A 22938-nucleotide genomic window follows, 5' to 3' on the forward strand; every position below is an offset into this window, starting at 1 on the left:
ACGTGTAAGAAAACTAACTGTAAACAAATCTTTAACACCTTGAAATGACGGCGGTCTTATATGCAAAGTTCTTGTCGGAAGATATTTTCGAGGCCATGTTACCCGATGCCCAAAGAAAGATATTTTTTTCTTTATGCCTCTTGCAGGCCCGGGAACCTGGGCGGTTGTCCCTTAAGACTACCCCTGCCTTTAAATAAACCTGGAGTTCCATTTCAATGTTTATTGCTAAAAGGTTGATTACGTAAAAATTAAATTTGCAGGCTCAAGATGTTAATTAAACACAAATATGGATGCAATTTAATTTATTTTGGGAAGCAACAGTGGTCCGCAATTGTTTTATCGACAATATTGTTTAACAAAAGCCTCATTATGAGAATACTCATATTACATTTCTAAACGTTTATAATAATTAGTCAGCTACAAAAGCAGTATACAGGTTAAAGATAACATGAAATGTTACCAATATTAATTCCCGTGCTGGTAATATATTTGCAAAAGCAATGAAAGCCCACTGATTCGATATTTCCCCGTCATTATGTTGATATAATTGACTGCCATTTGCAGATTTTCCCGGAACTTAAAAAGCATGTACAAATCTATATTGATGTTACTACATAATTCTTAGTCACATACATACATACTATGTACAAGCTTAATATCTCAGAACTCAGTCTATATTTATTAATACTTTATTAAACTTATTTAGATATTAATAATTCTAGATTTATAAATATCTACATTTTGTTACCTTAGGTGTATCAGAGATCTAATAGATATGTCATTTCAATTACACGTTTCTAAAATTCTAATCTAATTTACACCATAGTTAGGTAAGTACATCATATTTATCAAGAAAACCTAGTTACTATTAGCATTAATCTATACATTTTCCTAACACCTTAATTATTTTATGTATTTCCTAATGCAGCGTCACATTACTAGGAAGATATACTAAATTGCACTTATTCTATTGACTTGCACTTGTGACTCAAATTAGTTCTATAACATGCTTAATTTAAGCTCAACTGTCTATTCGATATGTTGATTAGGTAAATTGAGTATTAAAATTAGCATCCGCGCCTAGAGTATTACATAAATTATTTACAGGCAAATAAAACCATATTATTATGATCAATCTCGATAACAGCGGAACCAGAAAGTTGCATAATTTTATGTAATGACATCTGAATAACCGCCATTTTCAAAAAACGATCCCATTCGTTGTCTTCGAACCTATATCAAAAACTGGCCAATCTGAGCAAAGATTTTGTGACATTCTTATAAATGATTTATTTTGATTGGTTCATTCTCGAAATTGGAATGAAGATTGAGATTGGGATAGTTTATTGAAAATGCAGTTAATAATTTAATAGTTTAAGCGATGTTGAATTGAATACGTTTTTTTTCCATAAACAAAATAAGAAATTATATCTGTACAATTAAATAGTTTATACATAACACAAAATATAAAAGCAATATTTGCATCTAGCACTGATCATTTAGATAGCACTGTACAGCCACATATAATGAATTTATTATTTTTTCAACAGAAATAACGCCCTCAAGATGACATTATCTTGATTAAAATTACTAATGATAACAAAAAACCGTAACAGAACTGATCCTGCGAGACCGCCCTGTTGTAATCTTGTAACCTGAAATCTGAAACATTTTACTAATTAGCCCGTGAACAGATTTTTTGTTGAATAAATGCGCTGGAGTTTCTTATATTTGATAATTATTAAAAGTTACACAGTGCGTGTCTTTAAGAAAATAACCTATCCTTGTATTCATAACCATTCATAATCTATGAAAATATCTCAGAATACTGAGAATATGTTTATTACTGCTTAACAATATGTATCGTAAACAATTTTGATCCAAATCCTCGAATGTATGTGAATTTGAACACGTGCACTGCCATTAACGTTTCTATTGTAGTTTGACACTAATCATACAAATCACGATTGGCGGGCACTTACAACGCAAATGCATCGCGATGCAATGCAATCTGATAGATACTATCGAAGCGGCCACGATTACACTTAATTGCACATCCACATTTACTTACCCTGGGTGCCGAATGGCGTACTCTCCGATGATTTATCTGCCACGATATTTAGCCTCTGTACAACTGTGAAATTCATTATTAAAATATATTCTTAATAATAAAAAAATTGATACGACTGCGATGGATTCTCATCAACAAAAAAATTGAGGTGACATGTTTTAATATCAAAACTTCCCAAGGTTAAATTTTGTATTATGCATTAATATGAGTAGGTTATGCTATAAACATAAATCGCTGTACTATTATGTTTTAATAGAACGAATGCAGATGTAGTTTCAAACGTACCATTTCTGTTTTCCATCGGCGGAAGTGGCATAGCTGTAAACAAAATATTGAAATATATATTGAATTATCGCTATGAATAGCGAGTGTATTGTAACTTTAATTATACCTTTATAATTAAGACTATAACTTAAGTTTTCTATTTTATTAGACGAAAATTAATTACTAACATCTTCGAAATAAGTCGTAAAAAGTTATTAAAAGGAGGTCGCAAAAGCACCAAGCGTAAAGCATAGAAGGCCGTCTGTCTAGTGTGAAAATATAGAATTAATGAGACCTTCAGTAGGTTTTATGGTATTAGTATGCCAGCTTATGCCTGAATCTATTAACGTTCGTACGTGGTATATAAATTTAATTTTATGGATGCGTTACGGAACCCAATAAAGCTTTTTAAGCAGAAATCGGAACATCCTAATCTATACTATTATATAAAGCTGAAGAGTTTGTTTGTTTGTTTGTTTGTTTGTTTGTTTGTTTGAACGCGCTAATCTCAGGAACTACCGGTCCAAACTGAAAAATTCTTTTTGCGTTGGATAGCCCTTTGTTCTTGGAGTACTATAGGCTATATATCATCACGCTATACCTAATAGGAGCGGAGCAGTAATGGCTAATCTCAGGAACTACCGGTCCAAACTGAAAAATTCTTTTTGCGTTGGATAGCCCTTTGTTCGTGGAGTGCTATAGGCTATATATCATCACGCTATACCTAATAGGAGCGGAGCAGTAATGGCTAATCTCAGGAACTACCGGTCCAAACTAAAAAAATATTTTTGCGTTGGATAGCCCTTTGTTCGTGGAGTGCTATAGGCTATATATCATCACGCTATACCCAATAGGAGCGGAGCAGTAATGGCTGATCTCAGGAACTACCCGTCCAAACTGAAAAATTCTTTTTGCGTTGGATAGCCCTTTGTTCTTGGAGTACTATAGGCTATATATCATCACGCTATACCTAATAGGAGCGGAGCAGTAATGGCTAATCTCAGGAACTACCGGTCCAAACTGAAAAATTCTTTTTGCGTTGGATAGCCCTTTGTTCGTGGAGTGCTATAGGCTATATATCATCACGCTATACCTAATAGGAGCGGAGCAGTAATGGCTAATCTCAGGAACTACCGGTCCAAACTAAAAAAATATTTTTGCGTCGGATAGCCCTTTGTTCGTGGAGTGCTATAGGCTATATATCATCACGCTATACCCAATAGGAGCGGAGCAGTAATGGCTAATCTCAGGAACTACCGGTCCAAACTGAAAAATTCTTTTTGCGTTAAATAGCCCTTTGTTCGTGGAGTGCTATAGGCTATATATCATCACGCTATACCTAATAGGAGCGGAGCAGTAATGGCTGATCTCAGGAACTACCCGTCCAAACTGAAAAATTCTTTTTGCGTTGGATAGCCCTTTATTCTTGGAGTACTATAGGCTATATATCATTACGCTATACCTAATAGGAGCGGAGCAGTAATGGTTAATCTCAGGAACTACCGGTCCAAACTGAAAAATTCTTTTTGCGTTGGATAGCCCTTTGTTCGTGGAGTGCTATAGGCTATATATCATCACGCTATACCTAATAGGAGCGGAGCAGTAATGGCTAATCTCAGGAACTACCGGTCCAAACTAAAAAAATATTTTTGCGTCGGATAGCCCTTTGTTCGTGGAGTGCTATAGGCTATATATCATCACGCTATACCCAATAGGAGCGGAGCAGTAATGGCTAATCTCAGGAACTACCGGTCCAAACTGAAAAATTCTTTTTGCGTTGGATAGCCCTTTGTTCGTGGAGTGCTATAGGCTATATATCATCACGCTATACCTAATAGGAGCGGAGCAGTAATGGCTAATCTCAGGAACTACCGGTCGAAACTGAAAAAATATTTTTGCGTTGGATAGCCCTTTGTTCGTGGAGTGCTATAGGCTATATATCATCACGCTATACCCAATAGGAGTGGAGCAGTAATGGCTAATCTCAGGAACTACCGATTCGAACTGAACAAATCTTTTTGTCTTGGATAGCCCTTTATTTGTGGAGTGCTATAGGCTGTATATCATCACGCTATGACCAATAGGAGCGGAGCAGTAATGAAACATGTTGCAAAAACGGGGACAATTTATTAGTTTTGAGAGCTTCCGTTGCGTGCGCTGCGTAAACGGTTAAAGTTATGCAACAATGATGTATGACGGGATTGTTCCTCTTAAAAAGTTCTAAAAAATCTATACTATTATATAAAGCTGAAGAGTTTGTTTGTTTGTTTGTTTGTTTGAACGCGCTAATCTCAGGAACTACCAGTCCAAACTGAAAAATTCTTTTTGTGTTGGATAGCCCTTTGTTCGTGGAGTGCTATAGGCTATATATCATCACGCTATACCCAATAGGAGCGGAGCAGTAATGGCTAATCTCAGGAACTACCGGTCCAAACTGAAAACATCTTTTTGCGTTGGATAGCCCTTTATTGGTGGAGTGCTATAGGCTATATATCATCACGCTAAACCCAATAGGAGCGGAGCAGTAATGGCTAATCTCAGGAACTACCGATTCGAACTGAAAAAATATTTTTGTGTTGAATAGCCCTTTGTTTGTGGAGTGCTCCAAGCTATATATCATCACGCTATGACCAATAGGAACGGAGCAGTAATGGCTAATCTCAGGAACTACCAGTTTGAACTGAAAAAGTCGTTTTGTGTTGGATAGCCCTTTATTTGTGGGGTGCTATAGGCTGTATATCATCACACTATGACCAATAGGAGCGGAGCAGTAATGAAACATTTTGCAAAAACGGGGACAATTTATTAGTTTTGAGAGCTTCCGTTGCGTGCGCTGCGTAAACGGTTAAAGTTATGCAACAATGATGTATGACGGGATTGTTCCTCTTAAAAAGTTCTAAAAAATATATTATAAAACAAAGTCCCCCGCTGCATCTGTCTGCCTGAACGTGTTAAACTCAAAAACTACCCAACGTATTAAGATGCAATTTGGTATGGAGACAGTTTGAGACCCTGGGAAGAACATAGGCTCCCGGGAAACTACTACTTTTATAACGGAAAACTTTAGCCTGAAAAACTTTATAACGCGAGCGGAGCCGCGGGCAAAAGCTAGTTTATAATAAAATAACAGACCCTACAAAGTAAGTGTGAAAAAATAAAAGAGAAGATTTATTTTAATTTTGCCTGAGCAATGATTGAAGTGCTTATTTAGTCTTTGGCATACTATTTGTATTATAATAAATAAGTACAACACACCGACCTAAAATAATTTTGGGTATCAGGAATTGTCTCTTTTAGTCTAGTGGACTGACATTAAATTAAAAGAGATATACACATAAACCGATATGTGGTGTTTGGATCTCCCATTTTTGGGTTTGTATTCTAGGTCTGACAACACTTTAAATTTTTGTGTGTAGCACGATTTGTCTAGAACTGAGTACTCTATAAGGAATTGACGTCAGTCTAGTGGCCGACTATAAAAACCATTAAGCCAAATTTTTCATGTATCATTCTTTAAAGTGCCAAAAGATTGAGAACTACTTATCTACAATGGTATTTTGATCTTTCCAAGTACAAATATTCACAACATTATGTAGGTCACTTATACTTGTAAACGAATTCCCGTAACCTAATACCTACTAAAGTACTTAGTACCAATGATAACATTACGACCTCTAATGTCTTCATTGACCTTTATGGCATTACAAGCCATTTACATAATATTATAATTTGCCCAAAAATACGAAGTTTTCTAGAAATTTATTGCTACTAAGGTTTACCGCTCTTGTTCCAGAAATGGACTTAAAAAAATGACTATCTACTTAATAATTATATAATATGTCTACTATATATTTTATGTTATAGATATACATGTGTAGTACTATACCACACATAGGTAACTTTTAGTAGAGGAGAGAATCAATAGGTTCAAAGTGGTATTCATTAAAAAGTGAATAAATATTTGGCTACATTTCTAGTACTGTGAAAACGTGTTAAATTAATTCAGTATAATTATCATCGAACAATAAAACATTAATTATCATTACATTCACGACAAAGCATTATTTTATTCATTAATAAAAGTATCATGTGAGTGACGTTAGATGTACGCTATTTATGTTCTGTACAAACATGAAAATATATTTTAATATACTTGTTTTAATTTGAGGACAATTAATTTTAAAGCATCTACTAATGTCTTACCAAGCCTTATATCTTTTAAAACCATGTCCATTAAAAATTACGTATTAATGCTTTGGGAGTATGCATTTTATTTGCTTTACAAATTATTATATCTCATTAAAGAACTTTTTTTATAATTCTCTACTGTGCAAGAGTCCATCTGTAGATATGTACTATCGTATAATCTATTTTTGCTACCAAGCGAGAATGTATTAACACTGCATACTTAGGTTTAAAATACATGCTAGCCAATATTGTGGTTAGCCAAACTTGTAACTAGGGATTTTAAGACATTTGCTCCTGGGGAAGGTGCGCAGTATGTAGAAATATAGTACTTTAATGGTAGCTATTGTTTATGTGTCGTACAATATACATTGACGCTCATGCATACGTCGTGTCCTCCTCTTTTAGTTATTTAAAAACACCAATAGGTATTTTACTATGTGAACAAAATAAAGACACAATGATACTCACGATATAACTTTATAGTGCCATCTGTGTCACCAAGCGAATTTTTTGAGACACATTTGTAGGTTCCGTAATCGGAATCCGCGACCCTTCGTATGGCGAGACGTAACACTGATCGATACGCCCCATCGATCTTCTGCGGCTCCAATCCACCACCTACAACAAAAATATAATTCAAAAACTGATAACATCAAGTACTATACTAAAAATAATTTGATTGCACCTTCTTAAGCCCTAGTGGCAACAAGTTACAGAGAATTGAGGTCAAAAACAAAATGTCTTTACAACCGTTCACTTTAATAGAAAAAATAAATATGTATGGGAATGACATGTACTAACGATAAGTCTATCGCTAGAATATATTATTCTCATACAAAATATTAGCGTAAACAATAACAGAAAAGGCATCTTAGCTACAGCCAGTGGATCTGATTTCTAATCAGACATAATTATGATCTATTTGCGATTTATTTTTTCATTCTAGACAGTTGATGGCCCGAGATCGTTACTTGTAGCCAATATGGCTCTCACTCACTCTTATTCTCTCATTCTCTCACTCTTTCGTATGAGATAGAAATAATCTCGATGAATCTAGAATGCACAGATTGCTCTTAATTCCTTTCTTAATAAGAAGGGAATTTAAAAACCCCTAGAAATCTCACCGTACTCGAAGAAAAAATAAGATGTAATCAAAGAATACAGTCCTTTCATAATCCCCTTTTGTTCCTATCGATTACACCGAATTAGATATAGTTGAAATAGAGTTAACTGTAAACATTTGAATTTTTCGATCTCAGAATACCCACCGGTTTTTGAACGAATTTGGTGCCAGTCAAATTGATTATTTTTCACTGTAGTCAAATTTGTCCTCAGCTTAGCTGTGTTACTAACGTTCATTATTAACCTAAGCTGTGCGTAATATTGAATAAAAACGATTAGTCAACGCGCAAGCGTTAATGTGCATATATTTTCGTGGAAAAATATTCGGATTTGCAGCGAAGTCATTTACACCGCACGCAGCGCTTAACACACGACATTTTTATAGATATGAACGCTGGTAAATACTCTTGAGATTAAAATGTTAAATGTAGATTTTTAAATATAGCATTTAAATATAAAAATATATTGGGAAAAGTATTTCTCCGGATAGAGACCCATGAGGAATAAGGTAATATTTTTTATTTTATATTAAACTAGCTATGGCTTACACTAATATTAATGTTCCTTCCATGGATTAACATCATTATCCCTAAGCTTTTTGTTAGTGAAAACATCGGAATAGGAGTTCATCAAGGTTGGGCGTACAAAGGAACTCTTCAGCTTCATACAATATAATAGTAAAAATAAATAAAAAATAGTATTGGTGAAGCATAGTTGCTTCTGTATACCAAATGGACAAAGCATTTATAATATAAACCTTGAACTCTTCTAATATAGCTGGTTGTAGGATATACTTTATATCCGCCCAGATAGCGACCACCGTACACGAGGTGGTATAACCCGCTGTAGGTCCCGCGTAAGTGTATCGCGTTCTGGAATCACCCTGTGTATATCCGGTTCCAATAGACCGGCATAATTGGGTCGACTTTCGAGTGGTAGTCGTCTCTCGTCAGTGTAAATTCAATTGGACCCTATTACACTTATCATCAGGTGTAGTAGGTAACCGTAAAAACACGGACAGAGCAGACGATAAAAAAATCTTTTAAAGTTTCAACATTAATCTGCTAAGAACACACAAACAAAGCTAGATGTTATGAAATGCATATTTGCAGAAAATCTATTGCCCAGAAACCGGCAGGTGATAAGCACTAACAAAAGCCTTCCACAAACAATATGCATAAACCTTTATCGTCAATATGTATGACGTTAACGTATTCTTTGTTCATAAAATTCCTCAAATGTGAGCTGCAAATACTTCTATGAACGAAACACGATAATTCAAATTGCTATACGCTTATTATATCGATTTAAAATAGGAGTTATAAAGAAATAAACTGAACTAACTGTGATATTAGTCGTTCAAGGAAAAGTAGAGGGCAAAAGAACTCGTGTACACGTTCCAAACCGTTAGACAGACCATATCAAATCCATGACACACTCCTCTATAAACGAATACTTCTACTCCGCCAAACATCGAGGCATATCGCGAAGCATCACGAATACGACAGCTTTTAAACAGCCCAAATCTGTCAATAGTGTACGACTGCGTAGACTTCTTCTTCGTGTAATGTGATATGTCTTGCTTGTTGTCTTCCTGATAACTTTCCAGGATAAAACTGCCAATGTTTATTGTTTTAATATAAATTAACTCCCTAATAACAGGGACGGGTCGTACAAGGCAGCACCGCGTAACGGCGATTGCAAACGACAGCTATACACTTTCCGCCAGAGGAACCCCGCAGCTGCCCCTAATGCGCCGAAGATGGCCACCGCCTAGTTTTAGTTGGTATTGCCGTGCATAAGGTGTATACAAAGCTTGGAACTCAGCGTGGTGGCCCGACATTTTCTGTCAACGCGAGATCATAAGGCCGGCGAATACAACATAATCATCCATTCGTCTCTATTAAGGCTGGGGGTAGGCATGGGGGATAGATGTGGTGGGAATGGTAGCTATGCCTTTAATTATCACCCGTTTGGCTGTTACTGCGTTTACATATAACATATATCCAAATATGGAAACATTTCAATTTCTCTTTTTATATATAATATTGGTGAGAAATAAGATTTAAGATTAAACGAGCGGGCAAATAGCTTGATCGTAAGTGGTGTTTGCTCGTCAATGGAGGCGAACATCGTAGAAACTGTCGACGCGTTTCCCGTTTGAGGGTTGTGGAGCCTTCGGCAATCGCGCTGACCACAGGAAACGCGACGACAAACTTGTTAGTTCACATAAGTTTCTAGGAAGACAGTAGTACTAGCGAGCATCGCATGCAAAACTATCGAGTTAAAACTACATTCCAACACTACCATAATGTTTTAATGATCGATTTATATAACTACTTACGTGCAATTTATAACAGTTATATTTATATCTTAACGAGCTTTATCGTTAAATAAATATATAGTGAAGTTTATATTTGTCGATTCGTCTCTATGTAATTACCAAATAAATTCGTAGAAATAAGGAAACTTTTAAAATACAAACGTGCAGGGAATCATCTCTTATGTACTGTAACTTTTAATTACCCCTGGTTACGATAACATAGTTTGTATAAACTTATTTTGAGTATGTCTACTACCTATGTATATTTAATATGTATTGTGTAATCATTATATGATATGTATATATTTCATCAAAGAAGCCATAGTCTTACGTACCGTCTTTATATTGATAACTACATTTCAGTATTTGCATACCTAATACTCTTAACATTGATGTACACATCTGCAAAACAGCACCCAACATAATCAAGGTATGTTTTTATAGACAGTCTGGCAACAATATTGACAAAGAAACGTAAATGATTTCAAATACTTATCAGATGTGTTATATCACAGTTCACCGCTATTTCGAGACGGTCAGCATTATAATTTAATGTGATAACATTTAAATTTTACCGACTCTCTCTACTAATTATCAATTTATCACATATGAACCCGATCCAGGCCATTTCCAGTTATGGCCAAATTATTTATATGCTCATTGAATACAATTTACCGCTTGAAATATGTTACCTCGCCGTTTTGATGATAAACATGTCCCACATTCTCTAAAATTGTCATAGCATAAAAATCTTGTTTTTAGATAATACAGATACTGTGCATTTGACAGGTTTTTCGTATTTTGTGTTTCGAATTACGAATGCTTTTACGCGGATTTTATTTATAATTCTGATAAAAACTCAAATAAGAAAATACAATGCATTCGTGGAAAATAATCTAGTGCATTAAATTATTACATAATTCAACAAAGAGACAAACATTAGCCATTCTGAAAGAGTCCAATACTAATCGGGAAAAGTAAAATGGATTCTTACCCACAGGAAGTATCTCTCCACTCTCCCTGCTCCAGTAACTAACTGCCTTCGGGTAGGCCTGAATTTCGCATTCCAACACCAAGTCCGTGCCTAGTGCCGCGCCAACCAGCTGATTCTTTATTGAAATCACAGGCGGAACTGTTAAGAGATGATAAGAATTACTGTTGATTAAAGATTTACCGCATATATAATTATATTTTGTATTATGTACATATCACTACCATACCATACCATACCAGTAATTTATATAGTAGCAGTGTTCCAAGTAAATTTTAAGTATCACCCAAAAACACATTAGGTATACCAGTGGTCTCATGTAAGCATAAAAGGTATTAAGCCTTACATAGTACTGAAATTTTAGTCATCTAAGCAACATATACTTACACTCAACAGTAAGCATAATACGCTTGCTTACAGTGGGTGGCACGCCATTCGACGCTATACATAGATAAGCTCCGGCATGCTGTCTGTTTACCCGACTGATATTTAATACCGGACCCTCTAGTGATGTCACTAAAAATAAAACCATAATATTGTATTTGTGGCCACACATCTTATTCTATTACGTTACACGCTCCGGCTAACCGAACTTCAAAAAGCTACTAAAGGAATGCAGGTTTCAATATGTTCTACATTAACATTGTGCTTTGCTTAAAGTCTCTGATATTATGATTCTACTGTCTTCATAAATTCTATTTTATTCAAAATTATGTTTTTTTTCTTCAAGTCATTCACAAAAGTAAATACATATATTTTTTTTTAATCTCTATGTATGAAGTAATATTGTTTTTTATCTCTACCTTATTAAAATTCGTGAAGCGTGTCTTGTAATTCTCTTTCATGTGTCAAAATATATATGGCTATGCTCATATTTTGTAGAATATCTGCAATACGAATAAGTAAATTGAAGCATACGTTGTCACCTTGAATTTCGTCTGAGACGCTAATAGTCTTTGAATGTTCCCTTCGCCACGTGATTTGTGGATGCGGCGAGCCAGTAGCGGCGCAAGTTAGACTTATCGAGGAACCTTCACGTACTGTCTGATCCGTGCTGGTACCACGATCCAGTATATCAGGCGGCACTAATGGAACCAAAAATAAATCATGTCAGGGGTATAATTGATTAAAAGCCAGCTAAATTTGCTCTGCGTTTGCACATGTTGCTACATTTATATTGTAATGAATGTTTAATTTTCTGCCTCGTTGACGAAGTTTTATTATGTGGACGGTATGTCTCCTGCGTTGATGTTTCGGGTTCGAATCCCGGTCGTACAAAATTATATTGGTATTTTTTGCTCAATATCAGCCCGAAGTCTAAAATTATACCCGATAATTAACAATAGCCTCCCCTATTACATGATACGAAACATAGCTGCCGAAAGGCCTACCTCTAAAACAGGAAAATCTCGTGATGCTAAGTATGTATTGTTAATTATACTCTTTCATTATCATTTCTTGACACCTAAGGAAGCCGTAACGGATCTTTTAAATACAATTGAAAGCCAGTGAGATAAACTGCATATTTACCGACAACATCTAAGTATCCAAGTTGACTTTTCATAGGATCAGTGTTGATCTGACACATGTACCATCCTCTGTCAGTCTCCCGCAGTTCTCTGATGTGTAGAAACCAAGTCCTATGGTCGCTATGAGTCACGCCTACTCGCCGACTTCTCGAAATTACTTGTTTGTGAATTGTGAGGATTGTCTGCGTATCCACCCGCAGCCAGGCAACCTGGTATAAAGTATTAAAATAATAACGTATCTCCGTAATCCATATTCATCTAATATGGCGTTAACACCTATAGAAATATGGTAATTTTTATAAAAAAAATTGCAATCCAATTAGTTTGTTACATAGCAATTGCTAGTATTTACTGATTAAGCGACTTTTCGCCATTCAGGCTATTTCGAATAGCGATCAGGCGCCATTAAGGCTACCTAGAAAGGCTCTCGAAGTAATCTCTGTTTTGAAATCATTTTTAGCTTTAAGGGGGAAAAGTCGTACAGAGATCACTTTCCGCATAGATAAATGAAAAATTGGGGACCGATTTTAGCATCCCCGCCTTTCTGCAGGATTGAACGACTTTAAGCTTCTTCAAATTATCAGCGACTGAGACTACCATCTATTGCCTTTTACATAAAGAAATTGGAAATTAGAGGACAATTAGAGAAACATAGTGGTGTTCTGATAATCATGTTGTCGCCGCCTTACTCTTTATGCTTGAAAACTATTCGAAATTTACGTCACGCAGCCACACTAAAGCTAGCCTCATGTATCTTGATGTCATAATTGGAAATAACCTCTTATTTCCGCCTTGTACGACGGATCGCTTTGATGACTATCGGACGTTAAAGCTCTCTATATTAAAGTCACTAGAACGTGATTTCAATATTGTCAATTGAATTTAAAACCAATTAGAGCAACTAACACTTTTAACATCAACGATTCCTCGTTATTGTAAAGGAAGTAGCTCCGCACCGTTTTTTATAAATGTTTAAAAACTAAATGTAAAAACGTTTAAGCAGCAACTACTTAAATGTTAACAGTATGAGCTAAAGCTTTACACAAACTCGTAGTGTTCAACATGTAGTTTGAAATCTCTTTGGTAGTGATTTAAGAACAGTAAGAAGTTTTGAAAGCAAACAACAACTGCGGTGAATTTGTAACGCTTCGTTGTATTCAATAAGAAATTTTAAAAACTTCGAACATATTTCCTTTTAACCTAGCTCACATTGAAATATCATTGAGATCATATGAAATGTTTAAATTCGTTTTTAAACATATTTTCTCTGCTGTTCTCAGCGTCATTTATAGCATTGTTGATCTTTTACATTTCCGTACATGACTTCTGTGTTTGTCAGCATGCGTTTACATTTTAATAAATATCTGGTATAGCATGCAATAAAATATATTGGTACCGCAATTTGTTTCAAACACGCGCTATATTTTAAAAAAGAATATGCGTGAGTGGGAATATAACTCGGTTCATTCTATTCGTGAACAACAAACGCCCTGACCTTTTATGGAATTATTGTGTACCACTTTGAAGGGCAAAAGACGTATAAACATTGCGTTTGACAGCGGAAAATATCATAAATCAAGTCGTCTTATCACTTCATTTTATTCGTATGTAACGATGAGGGGCCTTTATTTAATATCAAACTCTGCTAGTTTTCATGTCGGGTTTGGCGTACGTGCCGCCCGTGCCATGGAAAGGCGCAAGTTCGGTATTTTATATTGTGATATAAAATATACTTTTTTACCGTAAATGTGATAACATTTAGTGCTTTATATTGCTAATAAACATGGCATAGAAACTGTTCTTTGATTTGCTTTTTGACATAAATAAAACTGTGACGAGAGAAAACTTTTGTGCTGAAGTACGAGTATTAAAAATTGAAGAAAAGAATCGTACAAACTGTAAACAACATAAAATTCTTAGTTTTCAACTTAAAATTTATCTACACTTCAGTAATCCTCCCATTTCATTATTATCTTAAGAAATATACTCTCAGCATACATCTGTATGAAACGATACAGATCACATTTCTTCAAACGCAACGACTTTTTAGATATGATTTACTGAATTGTAAGATTATACGACATCACTCTGTATAATTTCAACACAATGGCGTTTATTTCTCATACCTTGTAGGTAGAAAGGTTGTGCACTGTGCAGGCCAGGATGGCCTCCCGGCCCAACGGCGCGGTCACGTTTGCTATGGGCGCGCTGAACCCCGGCTCATCTGAAACAATACTTTGTATTAATATATACACATATCACGCATTTATTCCCGAAAGGGTATGCAGAAGCGCAACTACGGCACCCACTTTTCGCACAAGAGTGTTTCATCCCATTATCTGATAGGGGGCGAGTCTATCACCATATTGGGCACAAATTCCAGACTCCGGGCTGATACCAGCAGAAAAACCCAAATATCACTTTGCCCGATTCGGGATGCGAACCCAGGACTTTAGAGCGCTACCGTACCGCGCATGCAGTACAACAACGCCACCGAGGCAGTCACGAGACAGTTACTTGGTACTAATTAGAAGTAATGACGGTTATATCTTGGCATCATGTTTTACCCCTTAAACCCATATTCAAAAACAATATATTCGACACGTCCTGAATTGTCATAGGTTATGCATAGCCTATGCAATCACTACAGTGATTTGAGGACATTGATAGCGGGAAAGGTTTTCCACGCAGACGAAGCCGCGAGCAGCGGCTAGCAATAAATCATACAGATAAATACATATAAATTTTCAGTATAATATACCTATCACTGGATATTGCTTACCAACGAAGTGAATTACTTTCGCTTCATTTTTTATTATATCATTCTAGTCCAAGAACTAATCATATTGTAATAGTTAAGTCCGGTTAGTTACGGAATTAAATGATTCCACAAAATAAAGTTTTTGGGTGCAATCGTGCCGGAACTGTTACGTCGGTATCTACGACTAACTTTATTCGCAGTTGCAGTATGAACAGCATTCAACCTGCCGATATTAAATCTATTAACAGCAATAATTAGAGATCCCGAATTTGTATCGTTTTGAAAGTCCAATAAATTATCAATAACGTTTTAGTAACTTATCGTTTACCAAATTAAAACTAATAACGAACAATAACACTAAAATAACTACACAAATTTAACAATTTGATTGTTTAAAACAGTTGTAGGCGTCCCTCGTAAGATAATACGAATTTATACAAAAATGTTTATTTTACTTTAGTTTTTAACGAGTGTCGGCGATTGAAATACGTAATAATACTGGTTGCGCTATTGAACCAAATGAAATTATCTAGTTCATAATTAGGAAAAGTCTTTTATCTTAGTACCGATCTTAGATTTATAAAAAAAAGCTATATTAATATATCTGACTGCCTCTGAGGCGTAGTTGTATTGCATGCGCGGTATGACACCGCTCTAAGATCCTGTGTTCAAATCGTGGGCAAAGTGATGTTTGAGTTTTTCTGCTCAATATCAGCTCGGAGTTTAAAATTTGTACCCAATATGGCTATATATATCACAGGACGGAAAACACATGGCGAAAAGTGGGTGCCCTGGTCTCACCTCTGGCTACCCCTTAGCGGATAAAGGCGTAATGTGGATATTAACTATATTACTTTACTGTTTAATTGAAATGCCTGTTTTAATACTAAATACAACTATTTATAACTCATTCGTTTATTGGCATATAATTGTATCGACAAATTTAATAAATATTTATCTCATTATGTGTATATTTGAAATATGAAAAATTGTAATAAATTAAACTTCCCACAGCTACAGTTTCTTATTTCAGCTATGTGGCCTAGACTAAGGAGAAGACAAATATTAATTGCCAGTGGTAAACCTAAATTTATACAATTAAATTGTAGACAAATTAAGCAACATTAGTAATTATAATTAGGACAGCTCGATACATTGCTTTATCCTTTTAGTATGATTGTAAGTTTGGCTGGCGGTTAACTTAAGACCCTTCTACGAGCAAGCGGCCTTGAGCATTCATTCCATACATTTTCGACGCACGAGTTACGGCGGGTGAATAATTTCTTTAAAAAACAATGCGAGGTCTTTTTGAAAAGATTAAACTACCAAAATGTTCCATACGAAATTGTCTTTTTAATATTTGGTGATTGAAAATTAAAATGATGTGTACAAGTCTGTGATATTTTTTTTTCTACATATTTTTCAAATTACAAGTAAATACTTTCTAAAAATTCGATTAGCGCGAAGTTTGGCCGAGGATGCGTCTTAGTTCCAACCTAACCCTTTTTCTTTTGTTTTTAAGATACCGCAAATAACCCTAATCTCTATTTTCTAAAATTCTGTTTCAAGAAACCTCGTGTCACAATACGATTCTTTTTCGGACTTTCTCTACCTCAAACGATCTTCAATTTATTTAAAGACACTTAACCCAAATACGTTGTTCGATAAGTAAATAAATTATTAAAGAGGTTTACACTTTGGTAAAAATCTACAAGCAATTAGTAATTTTCGAATGATTCAGCAACAAGCACTCAAAACTTATTCACATGAAGTATTGTGTACACACAAATGCTCGCAATACACATACAAATTTTCTTCTTTATTTTTAAGGACACGTAGAGATCCTTCTGTACTTGATTGTAAGCGGAGTGGATAAAAGTCTTAAGTAACGTCAGATTGATATCCATCGCAAGTCGACACAATTATGCCTTTTTTATACACAGGCTGATCCCAGTTATACACAAGTTAATCCTTGTATTCGGCACATTTAGGCCATCAAGGCGGTATTGTACACCTTATGTATAGTTGCCGATATTCAGGCGGACAGAAATATCCTACCACCAGCAAAGTTCTACACACAAATATTTACAACAATCTTCTACTTCTCTTTTTCTGCCTGTTAGTATCCAAATCCAATGTCATATTGCCGTAGCATACATTGTTAAACTTGTTGCAGAAAGATTCTGACTTAGGTTTAGCGACAACCTAATAACAGCCCTGTATTATATACTGTCCCACTGGTGGGCACGGGCCTCCTCTACTACTGAGAGGGATTAGCCCTTAGTCCACCACGCTGGCCCAGTGCGGATTGGTAGACTTCACACACCCTCGAAATTCCTATAGAGAACTTCTCAGGTGTGCAGGTTTCCTCACGATGATTTCCTTCACCGTTAAAGCAAACGATAATTCACAAAGAATAAACACATATTTTTTTAGAAAAGTCATGAGTTGTGTGCCTTTTGGATTTGAACCTGCGGACATTCGTTTCGGCAGTCCGTTCCACAGCCAACTAAGCGAAAACCTAATTAAAAGAAAATAGTATTGCTAATTAATTACATTATAATAATATAAAGGACTATTTTTATGCACATACAATCATAGGAGATGTAGGTCAAAAGATAACACTTTCACATGTCTGTTGTTGTTGTTCAAAAGGCAGCAATTAATAATTCATTATTACACAGAAAGTTTCACCTATTTAGTAATTACAAATCTCGTCTTAAATGTAAATCATTATTTTGAAGCACTTCTTAATGCAATTTGAAACATTCAATAACAGAGAATGTAAATTTAGTTGTTATGCATCTAAATAAATACTGCTGAAAAAATTAAATACCTACAGGTGCAGTTGTTTTAATAAAACACTGTTCGTCATTTAAATGAAAAATTCTTCTTCTAAATAAATTTTAATACGCATATTTATATCACCCTTCAAATACCCATGAATAATAACTTTTTGATCTGTTTCCAAACGTCATTATGTTGCGTGGATTTCTTTTATCGATTGTAACAACACTTGTTTGGTTTTCCTTTGGTTGTTTCCATTGTTGATTTTCCTTTTGTACTAAATTATAACAAAGTGTATATTTTGCCTAAGAGCTAACGTGTTATCAAGTGTAATTCGATAAGGTGTTTAACTCAAGAACGTTGGTGAGTGACTCGAGCTGAGCGTTAATGCCAAAATACCCTTTAATAAACTGTATTTTTATTAAATTAGTTCGGTGGCACGCGACACACGAAACTCAAATATACTTACAACATTTAGGTCAAACTAACATTTTTGTTTTGAGCTATACGCTGAAACAATTTTCTACATTCAATAAATATTATATAGTTTTCTCATGATGAAGACAAATATAATGTAATAGCCAAATATTATTGAGAAAATAGATTCCAAACAGAACGACAGGTTTTGCCATCAATCAAGTTTATAAAATAAAAATTGCGGCGAAAGATGATCTACCTCGATTAACTTACCCAATATAGTTTAAAATATAAAATAAAATGCTAAATTATTTATTCCCAAAGGATTTTTGAGAAATCTATTCAAAGAAAAAAATAAAGTAAAGTTGAATGGAAGACTGTTTTTATTTCCTGTTTTATCACTTACATGTGGAATCAGCGCAACATACTGCTTTAGTTTATTTCAGAAACGATTTAGCATAATATAACCGGCCAGTTGCCTAACGTCAACTGTCTCTAATAAACTAAGCTGCAAATCGTGTTGGAAAATCTCACACAAAATGTTACGCGACTTGAGATTTAAGCCCAGAACATCCAAGTAAAACTTCAAACACTTGCACACACACCACCTCGCCTCATGATCAATAAGGTAACGAAAAGATTGAAGCATAAATTAATTAGCACATAAAAAATTACATCCACAGAGTGTAAATTTCCAAAAACAATTACTTATTTCCCAGTATTATACACACGATTTTATTTCTTTCTTCTTTGATCTTCGCATATATTTTTTTATCTTAGTTCTCTAGTTTTATAACTCAGACTTGGTCTTAACGATATTCAGTTTATAGATATCTGTGGTTGTATATAGACGCAGGAGACTAATTTACTTTGACGTTAATTCAAACATTGGTTATTCACGTTTGTGTCACTTTCCTCCAAATTTACGGCTTTCAGTTAGTGTAGAATAAATATCCTTTATATACCTTTGACAATAACATAGAATTAATCAATTTTTCTTAAAAGATGGACAGGAGACCTCTAAAGGTCACAGGAACCCGCTGGTTGTAGACCTTCTAAACAAATAGACCTGGAAATCTTTTGCTGAAGAAGAAGAAGAATTTTACCTATTACCTATTTACATGAGTATATAATAACACTAGCAGGATAATTATATGCTTAGATAATATGACTGAGTATATTGGTATTTCTAAACGAAATCTTAATGATTTAGACCGTAAAACTAAATAATTTCCCAAAGACTTAACAAAAACGAGAATTACTTAAACATGTTTATTTAGTGCATCACGCAACCGTTCCGCAATATACACAATGCCTAAACACCGCATACAGAATATATTTGTACATGTATATTAAAGCAATACATATCTTTGTATATTACTGTTTACAAGTTTGTTCATAATGTTCATATCTCAGTAAATGGGGCGTTTTGGGTATTATTTACAAACATTCAGCAACGAAGCTTAAATTGGATTCTTTCCACGGCATATTACACGCTTAGATACTTAATATAAATATAATGTGAAATCATAACCTGTTTCTTTGTTTATATTATATTATACATATAAGACGAAAGGTAGATAAATAATCAGACAGAAGAAGAGTATTAATATTAATAAAAAAAACTACCCTTAACCTCAACATTTAAATATACTTCTTATACTGTAGCAATTAAAATGATAATTCATGTAACTATACAATGAAAATATTTGAACATAATATGCGATATATCAATTTCGCTTGACGTTTTCTAAATAGCATTATGACGGCATACTTTTAAACTAGGCTTGTTGAACTTCCGATGCTGTCACTAACAAATTATAAGCGCACCCCGCCGTTCCTTGTCCCTTCTAATTGACTGCACGTCAAATTTGGTCGCAACATTATATTAGATGGGCAGAAAGTGATTCCTTTTAACGAAATACTAAGAAATTCGGCTGATATTTATTAGATCTGGTATGTCAACGAAAAAGTTTATACGTAAAGTAGTCCTAAAGTCATTCGGTTAAAGTACACAAATGAAATCTCGTAATCTGACCTATTTTGGATATTACGTAGGATTAGCTTTGATCTTTAGTGATAGTACAGGTATGACAGCACGTCATAGTAAATAACAGCAGACTTCGTGCTACGACGTCTTAAAGCTTTAGTATCCGACAAAACGCGGTCTCTCACTGCACACTCATATCGAATCTTTAGTAGTTCATAATATTTTAACAAGAGAAAATAAATAAAAAAAACTAATCATTTCTTTTGCCATGTTAATATATAGTTATAGTAAATATTATATTTATTGAAAAGTTTTATTATTTATATAATAATACCATATAATAACGTGACGATCACGAAAGAATTTAAAAAGTATGTCATTTTTATTGTCTCATAAAGGATTAAATCACCTCCCAGTGGTTTTCAATAAATGGCATTTTATTGATCATTGTAAAAAAGGCAATAGTTTATCAGAGTATATTATTATATTGTAGACCGTTTTACTTATTCATTCGTCAGTATGAAGAGCAATTGACTTTATATAATAAGAAACAGATATTTAGCAGTGATAAATAGAGAGTGCGTGCAAATTATATTGATTTTGATGATTCCTAGTACATGATGCAATAAATAGATACAACTCCGTACGACCTTATATATACCTATCATGTTATGTACAAACATCTCTATACTTTATCTCTATCACTTATAGAAATATTTAACCATCATACCAGGTACTTTATACAACTGAATGTGTTAGAATTCTGAAGACAATTACACACCTGATAGTAAAAACAAACCCTCGTACACAAATAAAACAAAACTATCCAAAACATCAAATAAGAAAACTGCACAACATTACATGAACAATGTTATGCTAATAAGATCAATGGAAAATCCAACGTAGTTAATTGGCTGTCTAAGACGGTTGGTGCTGAATTGTATTATCGGGATTCAACTTCATTACAGTTACACGTTTAATAAGAACGAGTAACGCGATTAGATAACCATCCTAACGAAGCGACGCCTGCTTTTGTTGCGTACTTTTTGATTTTGGATTTTACTAATTAGAAATATCAAATTTCCAGATACTGAGTATATTAAAAAAATATATGTCAACAATCTTTCTATCTTATAATCATGAAAGTTTCTATAATTTGATAATTCAATTATCCTCAAGCTGTTGGTCGTGTTTGAATAATATTCGCTATATAAATGGATAATATCCCTGATAAATATGAAGTCTGCCTTTTATTTCCCAGCATGCAATTTTATTTTTATAGCACATACCTATACATTAAACGTAATACAACAAAGAAAACACACGCAATATAATATGTGAAATATCGCATGTGTAGAGTTGAGTCTTTATCCCAAACTAGTTTATGATACATGACGAGTCTTCCATTGTTTTCCGCCCAAATTACGCGCACGAATACAATTATTATTCCAGTCGTAGGCGTGTTTGCGCCGGCTGTTTTCTTTAACCCTAGAGTGTGTTGTATGAACATACACTTAATTCGTTAATTCCCTTGCCTTAATATTACTTGCAATTAGATATTCGTTACGTGCGTTTTATTTATTTGTAAATATTATAATTAATTTTAATGTGGTTGAGCTTTAACATGTTGCTGTAGCATGAATGAACCGCCTTAACCGGAATAGTATCACTTTCTCACTAAAACTAAGTAGAAGTGACTAATTGCTGTTACATTTCCTGTTGTATGTAAAAATTGTAGAGTTGCACTAACCCCCTACCCTTAATTCCTCCTTAATACTTTTCTTAAGGCCGGCATCGTAATTCATGTATGCTCTGGATACAATGGAATCTAATACATTTTGATTCCGCCAAACTTCAATACATTATTGGTTAAAAAAAACATCTTTATAATGATGTTAAATAATAATTGGATCAATGAACATTTTGAATTATTGAAGAATAACATACATCAAAACAGTAAAGTAAATATGAGAAACGAAATGAATGAATGAATAGAATTCCATACTTGTTGAATTTTACTGATAACCAGCTAGTGCGGCAATGATTAAAAGGTGATAAAATTAGTATTCAATAATCGGTAAAAAGCGGTCAAAATTAGAACCTACCTGTAATGCTTTGTAAAAAATATGCATGTATAAAAATCTCTTATTCTTTTAGTTCATGAATTTTATAGTTGTTTATTTAGACTTTACAACTCGAATGTATTAACAGAGTACATAATATATACTATATTTTAAAATTTTCATACTATTTCAACATTTTATACTTACGCATAGTAGCATCCGTAGTACTTGTCAATAGCAAATCCAGCACAAGCAATCCTAATATCATCTTCCCACTATAATTCAGTAAATTAAATAGATAAGATCAAACCAAAACGCATGTTATATATGCGTTACCTACAGGAAATATAAAATATTTTTGGGTTACTTAATTTGGTTTTCGTTGACGTTAATTACATGTCAAAATGTAAATTGTTGAAAGATATACGACTA

The 22938-nt window shown here is 34.3% G+C and overlaps 1 protein-coding gene across 1 annotated transcript; it reads right to left on the reverse strand.

Annotated features, from left to right (window-relative positions):
* Window positions 1-287: 287 nt before the first annotated feature.
* Window positions 288-22938, reverse strand: LOC115444072 (opioid-binding protein/cell adhesion molecule homolog). Its single transcript, XM_030169705.2, has 10 exons — window positions 22714-22938; window positions 14615-14712; window positions 12490-12697; window positions 11886-12044; window positions 11347-11475; window positions 10963-11100; window positions 6992-7141; window positions 2357-2389; window positions 2072-2134; window positions 288-1662 (listed from the first exon to the last, which is right to left on the reverse strand). Exons 1-10 carry the CDS (start codon window positions 22772-22774, stop codon window positions 1562-1564), a joined length of 1140 nt encoding a protein of 379 aa, XP_030025565.2. The 5' UTR covers window positions 22775-22938; the 3' UTR covers window positions 288-1561.

Source organism: Manduca sexta, chromosome 20 (genome assembly GCF_014839805.1).
Source record: "Manduca sexta isolate Smith_Timp_Sample1 chromosome 20, JHU_Msex_v1.0, whole genome shotgun sequence".
Taxonomy (NCBI): Eukaryota; Metazoa; Arthropoda; class Insecta; order Lepidoptera; family Sphingidae; genus Manduca; species Manduca sexta.